The sequence below is a fragment of the Rhodnius prolixus genome, unplaced genomic scaffold (genome assembly GCF_049639745.1).
Source record: "Rhodnius prolixus isolate KJV_2025 unplaced genomic scaffold, Rpr scaffold_9, whole genome shotgun sequence".
Lineage (NCBI taxonomy): Eukaryota > Metazoa > Arthropoda > Insecta > Hemiptera > Reduviidae > Rhodnius > Rhodnius prolixus.
Genome location: NW_027411604.1, coordinates 27,800,588 through 27,809,836, shown reverse-complemented (window position 1 = coordinate 27,809,836; position 9,249 = coordinate 27,800,588). Strand labels below are relative to the sequence as shown.

Genomic DNA, 9,249 nt, shown 5'->3' with positions numbered 1-9,249 from the left:
TTTAACTGACTAGAATAGCCTTTGTCTTTATGGCTGATGTAAAATAGTCCAGGAAACTTGCGACAATATAAATTACTTTATCAATGTCTAACTTTAGAACACATTTTTAATTGCAGACATTGTTTGCTCTAAAGTAAGGAGGTTATTTTCGCAATTTTCATTAACTAAATGTTTAGTTTTTACACAATGAATGAAAACTTCACTAACTGTTGGTCACTATCAGCTTGAAGCAGCAAGTACTGCATTTGAACAAAATAACAGCTCTTTTTGTTTTTATGAGCTTTTTGAGAAATACTATGTCAGCAATTCTTAAACTATTGCGAAACAAAAGCTAATTTTTGTTTTATTTCAGTGAATCAGGCCTGGTTTTCATAAGAAGTGTTAAAAACCAGTTTCATAAGAATGTTAACTGGTGTGGCATCTGATTTTAGATAATTGTGACTGTTGTGATAACTGTCATCGTATAAAATACTCAGTTTTGGGAACTATGGAATTATTTTGTCACGAACAGACTGTATGATCAATTGTTAAACCTATTTTCGTTTAAAGCATTAGAGTAGGAGTACTTGAAATCTCGTATTCTGCATGTAAATTTAAAATTATTCTTTCTGAAGCCATCAGTCTTCTTGCACCTTCTTTTTACGGTAATAAATGATGTTACCTAGAGTCAAATGATTTCAAGAATTTGTTCACGAAATTACGACTAGTAAATAGAAATGTGAAAGTAAAAAGTGTCCATAATAATCTAGATCGATAAGAAGCCGAGTTGAATCAGGATGATCAGTGTAGTGTGGAGCAGGTCTCGAGCTTAAAAAATCTCAGAACTCGGATTTAGTGGGGATGACTTTTTAGACGTAGAAATGTTAAGCGAACAAACATAACAACGCACTTACTCTCGTCACTCTCGTAGAGAAGTTTCCAACGCTGAATGATAGTATAAAAAAATACAAAGGTTTATGTTATAAAGTCGATTTTGCCCGCACTTAAAAATATGAAGCCGCACGTACCTTCACATATAGGAAAAACATATCCCAGATCCTAGAAAAGTGGAGGTAAAATTGGATCCTACAGATTTGGGAATGTCATCAGCAAGAGCCAAATCATTACGTTAAACCATCACAAAAGAGGCAGAAGAGCGATAAAATCCAGAAAAAAAGAAACAGAGGTTTGATTAGAAAGGACGAAGACGGCGGACGGCTACTACAGAAAATATTTTGGACAACTGAAGGACTTCTTTGCAAGACAAAGAAGTTTAGCAGAAGCTGTACCACCTAGGCGGTAGAAACTTACAAGTAAAGTAGCAGAACTAAGGCAAATTAATTTAAATGTACTCAGGGCCAATTTCATCTTGGTCAATTGCTAAGGTAAGATGTTATACTGTGGCCCAGGTCAAAGTCTAACGGCTAAACCAGTTAATTCTAAAGTACCTAAAGAAAAAAAAATCTACATATTTACTTTTAAAAAGAAATTGTTCAATTCATCTTGCCTATTTAAAAAAATACTAAGCCATTAATAAAAACAAAACTGAAATTATTTCTCTTATAAGTTAATAAGGTACCTAAAATGAAAATTTAAATGTCATTACCCCAAAATTGAAGTACAAGCTTTCCTTCTTTAAATTATAGAAATGAAAGAACCGCCATCACTGCACAAATTTATACTTACAATTATATGTATATATACTCATATTCATATATATAAATGTATCTGATACAGTTAATTTTTATCAATATAATACATCTAATTATATTTATTATTTATACACATTGAACTTTTTTCTGTTGAAAATTGTATATTTTAAAAAATATTAAAAAACGGAAAAAAAGGGAAAATAAAATATATTTTATTAAACTGAAGGGAGGAGTTCAATAAAACTTAAACTATGGAAAGGGGGGAGTTATTTCCAAAAAAGGCACGTACAAAGAACTACTTTACAATTTTTACATAAGCACTAACACATTCTACATACAGTTATATTAGTTAATAAACATAATAACGCGGAAAAAAGAAAATCAAATTCAAAATTAAACAAACTAGAAATTGTTTTTTTTTATTTCATTATGTTTGTGTGAATATAGAGCTATAAAATTTTGTGTTTGAAAACATGTCTCCAGTAAAAATCAGATAATTGGGTAAATAATTATTTTCATTGTAAGACTGAACTAATTAGAGAGCAACTATATCCCAGAACCCTTTTATTTCACTTCTTAATTTTCATTTATTTCGTTTCAAAAAGAAAGAAGAAACTTGTTTTTACGATGTTGCCAAAAAGGCAATAAAATATAAAATTTATTAATATTCTTCAAAGATTATCTTAAAATGTTTTTTATTTACTTTTTTAATAATTTACAATGAAACGGCTATTAGTTATATCTTTCCCACAATTATATTAAAATTAAAAACCGAGTGCCTTTAAATTTGTTAATAATTTTATACCAACAATAATGTGCAATTGTTCTAAAAAATTATGTATTAATGTTCTTTTATTTTTTAATTTTCTTTTTTTCTTTACATTTACTATATATAATCAACATTATATAATAAGATGTACACATTTATTACAAAAAATAAACATAATTAAGTAGTTTTCAAAAGCTATATAATTTGCAAACAGTTTTACGTTTACTTTTTTAAAATTAAAAACCCTCTTGTAATTTACAAGAAAACTAGGAATCATAAATAAATTGTAGTAGAGAATATATGTATACATATATATTCTTTTATATATATATATAAAATATATATATAAAAACATTACAGGGTTAAGAGGGCTCTCTTCAGTCTTTTGTAACAAAACAAAACAAAAATTATTATAAAAATTAAAAAAATGTGAAAATAAATCTGTTAAGTAAGAGTTATCATTTTCTTGTACACGTATAAATATATCAATCAAAATAGCAATTTTACAAAATATTTAATTACATGATCTATTTATTACATTTTTATATTCTAACCATTATTTTCAAATATTGTTTAAAAACATTAAACAAATATAGTGTGCAAATATTTAACCGAAACTACAATATCTGCACAACAAAATATGTATTTTGAAGCAATAAAGTTTCCTTTTATTTCTCTCATTATGTATATCTTTCTATTTATGATTAGAATACACCATCTGGATTATAGTTGATTTTTTTCCTTATATTGTATTTAATTTTGTTAAAATAAAAGTAAATTTAAAATCCACACATGACTGCCATACCTATTTAACTGCTTAGTGGATTCAATTTTGTGTTTTTTTTTTGTTCAAAAGTGTAATTATTGTTTTAAACATCTCGGGAATTATCAGAAACTTTAGAAGTGCATATAAAACTATTAGAATATTAAAGGACTAATCTCCGCAAATGTATGGGAAATCTGAAATAGAAGATTACTAACCAGCAGGCTGGTCCCAAATAGTATTCAACTTTTAAAATTTGTTGCAATTATTATTTAGATAATGAATCAACTTTCATCACTGGAAATCAATACCTTCAAAAAAATATTTTTGTAACCTGTTTTATGAAAACAACGACATTCCAATATGTTTTTTTATCAAGCAGCTAATTGGCGCAGAATTTACATTATCTTGGAATTGAATTACACACCTTGACGACTTCAAAATAAAATGTAATTTTGTTTTGCTTTAACTTAAATCTTCTTGCCCAAAAATAAAACGTTACATTTAAACTTTTGAAGGCTGCAACATTAAATATAACTGATTTAATAAATTTTGGCGTATCTTGTTCGGGGAAAGTACTAAACAAACACTAAAGTCTGGCTGTTTTAATCACTTTCCCAACTTGATGTATTTTTTAACAAAATAAGGAAATAGTACGTTAGTTAAGGCTAATTCTAATCTAGTAATTAAATGGCATGGCAGTCAACCCGTTAAAAATTATAACGCAAACGGTGTCATTTTTTTATTTCTCTAGCCAAAAAAATGTGTAAGTGAAACATAATTTGACGAAAAAAAAATAACTGTAGTGCTCTGAATTTTTATTTAATCCGTATATATATATATTTACTTTTCTTAATCTACCTAACCAACCAGACAGCACACTAAAATCTTCCATTTGGATTTGTTTTAAATATAAACCTATATAAAGAATTATTATTTTTATTTATTTTCTTGTTATCGATACACTGTACAATAAACTTGAGGTTTCTTTTTACTTTTTTTTTTTTTACTAAAAAATGAAAAAAACATTCAGGCAATTATTAACAATATGGGTACAAAGGTCTTTTTTCATTTTTAAAAACTTTTATAATACATTTTTTCCTTTGCCAAGGCAATTTTTAAAAACTTAAATATATTTATATATATTTTGTATATATAATATTTCCATTATTTATATTTATAAAAAAAGTATGTAAAAATCCATTTACAAATATTTACAGTTATATAAACAATTGTACAGTCTTGGATCATTTTTTTCAATTTTTTTTTTTAATACTTTATCATTTAAACAGATATACATGGTTTTTTTCTTCTTTAATTAGTAAGCTCGGTCATTATTCGTGAACTACAAAAATATAATAATTATAATTTTCCATTGTTTTTTTTTTGCTAATTACACAATGGGAGCGTTCTATGTGCTGTCAAGATTGGTCTGGGTAGTATTTTTGCTTGTATTCCCAATACATATATATATATATATATTTTCTTTGCTTTAAAATATGTTTTATATATATTTTCTCCAATTGTATTTGAGTGTTGAATGTATGAGATCATCAAAGCTGTATTCTAAAAACTTGTTTCAAAATTAAACGAACAAAAAAATAATAATAGATAATTAATTTTAATAAATTATTATTATTATTTTTCAGGAAAACTGAGTTTACTGTATCATCCTTTTTTTTTCTTTTTTGGACTTTCACTAAAACACATACAGAATATTTTCAGAAAATTCTTACAAAGCCTTTACGAGACAAAAATTTGTTATAACTAATTATGTAGGAATTGATCAGTAAGATTGAAAGCAAAGGGATTTTGAAAAGTATTCTTGCATTTCTTAAGTGGCCACGAGATGCACATTTCAGTTGATCACGAATTCTATAATTTATAAACCTGATTAGCACATTATAAGGTATTAATACGTCAAGCATTTTGTAAGGAATTGTAGTGTGCATCTGTCTGACATATCATTATATGAATTAAAATAGATACTCTCAGACACATGCCTTTGCAATGCATTGTAGGCCAGCAAATCTTGCTTCATGCTAGGCGCCTTGATTTACAAGAAACCTATCTGAAATACAGCAATAATAGTTTTTCACTTCATTGAATTTTAGTAATGGGGCAAGGAGAAGGCTAAATCCTGCAGAATATTTTAACTATCCTAGACTAGCGAAAGCTGCCTGGCTGAGTTAGGTAAAACGAAGTATCCTATTGGATTAAGGATGAAGCAAATATATTCTCCTCTTCCCCCTCTCAAAAAAAAAATTATTTATTTTGACTTCAATATTATGCAAAAAGTGGATAAACGACAGTTTTCTATTTTTACATGGAAGCTTGCCAACTTCATTTACAGCTCTTTAAAATCACGCCTTTTTATTTTGAATACTAGACGATATTCAGAAAGACTTTTGGTGAATATCCAGGCTGTCTCAGATTTGTTGAAGCTAGACAACGTTTAGCTACTACCCCATTCAATGACATGACATGTCTAATTATTGAAAAAGTGTTCTGAAAAAATTCAAGTCACAAATCTTAAGGTTAATTTTTCCTCATATTTTTAAAAATAATCTTTTATGTTTTTTTTTCGTAAGATAATCGTCGGTACACACAATATTTTTATTTTTATAGTTTTTGTAAAACGGAAATATTTAAAAAATATATATACATATCGCACTGAAATAAAATGGATAAACTTTAAACCATAGTGAAGATATTTTTACGATTAAATACATGATGTAGTTTTCTTTAATAATTATATATTTATAAAGAATTTACTAGACTAAATGTTTAATTTTTCGCTTTTAAAGAATTTTTATTTCCATTTTTCTAAAACATCTAAATACAGTCATTTTTATTTTTAAAATTTCCAGAATATTTGTTACAAATAAAAAATGACAGTATTTTATTATATATTTTTTGCATTTAGGATACAAAAAACTATCAATATATTAAAAGTTTTAATAGTTCTTTTTTCAATGAACCGCTAATTAAAAAAAAAAAACTTTAATTGTTGATAAAATAAAACGCGTAATTGTTTTTACAAAAAAGATGAAATTTTGAACAGAATCTTGAATGATAGTATTACTAAAGTAATTCAACATTTATATATATATTTTGTTTTCTTTAATCGTTAAATTAAAATAAAAGTATTATTAAAGATGATAAAGCACTTTCTAAGTATCGTAAATGGGCGGTGTTTTATTATTTTTTATTATTGTTGTTTACTTTATACTATTTTTTTGAAATGTGTGATACGTTTTACACTAGAATTTTGAGCAATGCGTCTCATGTGCTGAAAGCATTATATTTTTTCTCTTTCTTTTTATTTAACTATTTACAAATTTCTAAAGGTGTAGATCTTTTATTTACTTTTCATTCCCAAATATATATTTATATTAAATACAATAAGAATTTGAAATATATTTTCCAATAAAAAGTTACTATTGTAAAGTAGGTAAGTAGTAGCTAGACAGTTTTATCATAGATTTGGTCCAAATATAAATGATTTGAAATTAAATATCCGAACAAGGAGTCACTTTAAAGCTTTTAAAAAGAATTTTAAAAAAATTAGAATAAAAACCAAGACAGAAATTGAAATGAAGGGTTAAAAACTGTTGACCCATGAACGTTTTGCCTACGAGACTGTAGGAGAGATACATTTAAAAATACAACAATCCCTAATAAAAATTAAAAGATATTCGGATATATTTACTGGTTTCTTTTTAAAAATTATTTTTAGTATCTTTTTATTTTAAATTGTGATTAAATATCTATAAATTATGTTTGTGTAATCATACATTTATATATTATATATAATACTTTTAAGTTGAAATGGATATTCTCAGTATTATTATTATTATCATATTACTATTATAATAATCTAATAATATTATTGAATATGTATATGGAATTACGCTTTTTTAAATTTGACCAATGATTTGAAATGACGTAACATGCACTTTTATGTATATATATATATTTTTTTTTTATGAGCAAGTTATTTTATGTTCTGTTCGCAAATAATCATTTTGATATTTATTAAATTAATGAATTGATGCCGCAAGATTTCGGAAGTTCCAGAGATTAAGGTTTCTTTCATTTTGTCTTATATAAACCATATATATTAATAACTGAAATAATGACAAAATTATTTAACTTTATAGAGATATTATATATGATTAGAAATACTGTGTAAACTGAATTTTTTTAGCTGAAAGGAGTGTTACACCTAAGAGTTCACTATTTCTAAGGCTTTGTGGTTTATCACATGTAATGAAAACAAATTTATAGAAAAATTATTAAAAAATGAATTTTAAAGTTTATTTAATGTATTTTTTTTATTTGCAAAATGTTAAATCGCGTCTATACATATATATTAATTGGAAACGTTCTTTTGGGATGTATTTACAACTAAGCATTCTTTTTTATTTTTTAGATTATTTTTAAGAAAATATTCTTGATAAATCTCTTACAAACAGGAGGATCGTTTTCTCTCAATCAATCTGTCATTTTTCTAAATTACAAAAAAGAGATAAAAATTGTGTTACTCTTTTTTTCTTTTAAACATTTTTTTTTTTTTATTTCCTTTATACATTTAAAAATTAAGTTTGGTCCAATTATACATAAAAATTATAACACCATATATATTACAACCCCAAAAAAATATCGTTATTAAACTGTACAATGTATTTCTTTTTGTATATAAATTGCTACAGCAATAATAATTACAAATGAAAAAGAAAAAAAAAATTATATATTGGGAGGAGAAAAGGGGGGCATGTACCTATCTCAAAATATTTATATATGTATACATCAATACATATATATGTAAGTTCATATATATGACAATCAGTTATAATTTTTAAGTGTTATTATATACAATGAAACAATTTCGTTTTAATGTAAACAAAAAGGAAACAAAATTCATGCCATGAAATAAGAATCATATCTAAATTCAATCAATTTTCTTTTCACTCTTATACTAGTAAACAAAATTTCCATTGGATAAAAAATATGTGTGTATATATATATATCAAATATTATATATATATACGGACATATATAAAAATATATATATGTATATAATCAATTAGGTTTTTCTATTATAGTTTGAAAAACCTTATGAAATACGATAGACAATATTTATAAGTAATTATAGATTGCTGAAGTAGAAGAAAAAAAAAAAAAAATAAGAAAAAATAATTATGAAAAAAAGAAAAAAAATTAATTATAAGATGTACATGTGTATGTTATCCATTCATCATCTCTCACGTTATAATGATCATCCTCTTAGAGTACTCCATTAGTTGGTGGCCCAATTGGTCCTAAATCTGATACAACAACATTGTTGGCCGACTTCATGAAAAATTTCTCTAATTTTGCTATAATATGCTTGCCATATGTATATTTTCTTAGAGAAGCAAAATGTGGTCTTATCTTGTGCATTAATACTTTACGCTGTGAAGCTTCGCATACGTCTAACATTTTTTGGACAACATAGTTAGCATATTGATCCTTCATCATCACATGTAAAGCACTGTAAACAAAAAATAAAAAAAGATAAAATTAATTTTTTTCTTATAATATAACCTAACTTAGGGAAGGGATTTTTTGCTGCAAATATCCTTTGCTTAAACAGTGGTACCTCGGTTCTCGACCACAATTCGTTCTGGAAGTGCGGTCGAAAACCAATTTGGTCCAGAAACGAAACAATTTATCCCATAAGAAATAATGTAAACTATGTAGTTTATTTCATTTCTAAGCCCCAGAAATATGCCATTTTACTGGCCTATTTTTTATATTTTATGTAAAAACATGTATCTAAACAAGAAATAAGATCTAAAAGTGTAGAAATATAAAAACAACTCGGCTCATCTCAGGTGTTCGAGTTCCAAATGTTTTGTTCGAAGGACAATATTTTCTAGAATTTCTTGGTCGAATACTGATTGTTCGAAAGTCAAGTCGTTCGAAAACCGACGTACCACTGTATTTGTTTTTCATGAATACTTACAAGGCTAGACCCGTTGACTGCTAAAATTTCTTTCTGTGTTCAGAAAGTTTTCAAAAATCATCTACTTCAGGCAAAA

The 9,249-nt window shown here is 25.9% G+C and overlaps 1 protein-coding gene across 23 annotated transcripts in view; it reads right to left on the bottom strand.

Annotated features, from left to right (window-relative positions):
• Positions 1–3,647: 3,647 nt before the first annotated feature.
• The window catches only part of pum (pumilio), a 685,135-nt gene continuing 679,533 nt past the window's right edge, over positions 3,648–9,249 (bottom strand). For 22 of the 23 annotated variants that reach the window (XM_074127672.1, XM_074127676.1, XM_074127681.1 and 19 more), the window contains one exon: positions 3,648–8,699. In XM_074127672.1, coding sequence (XP_073983773.1) covers positions 8,453–8,699 — 247 coding nt within the window. In that variant the 3' untranslated portion in view covers positions 3,648–8,452. The remainder of the gene's footprint in view (positions 8,700–9,249) is intronic. The other variant, XM_074127673.1, reaches the window with a different exon arrangement.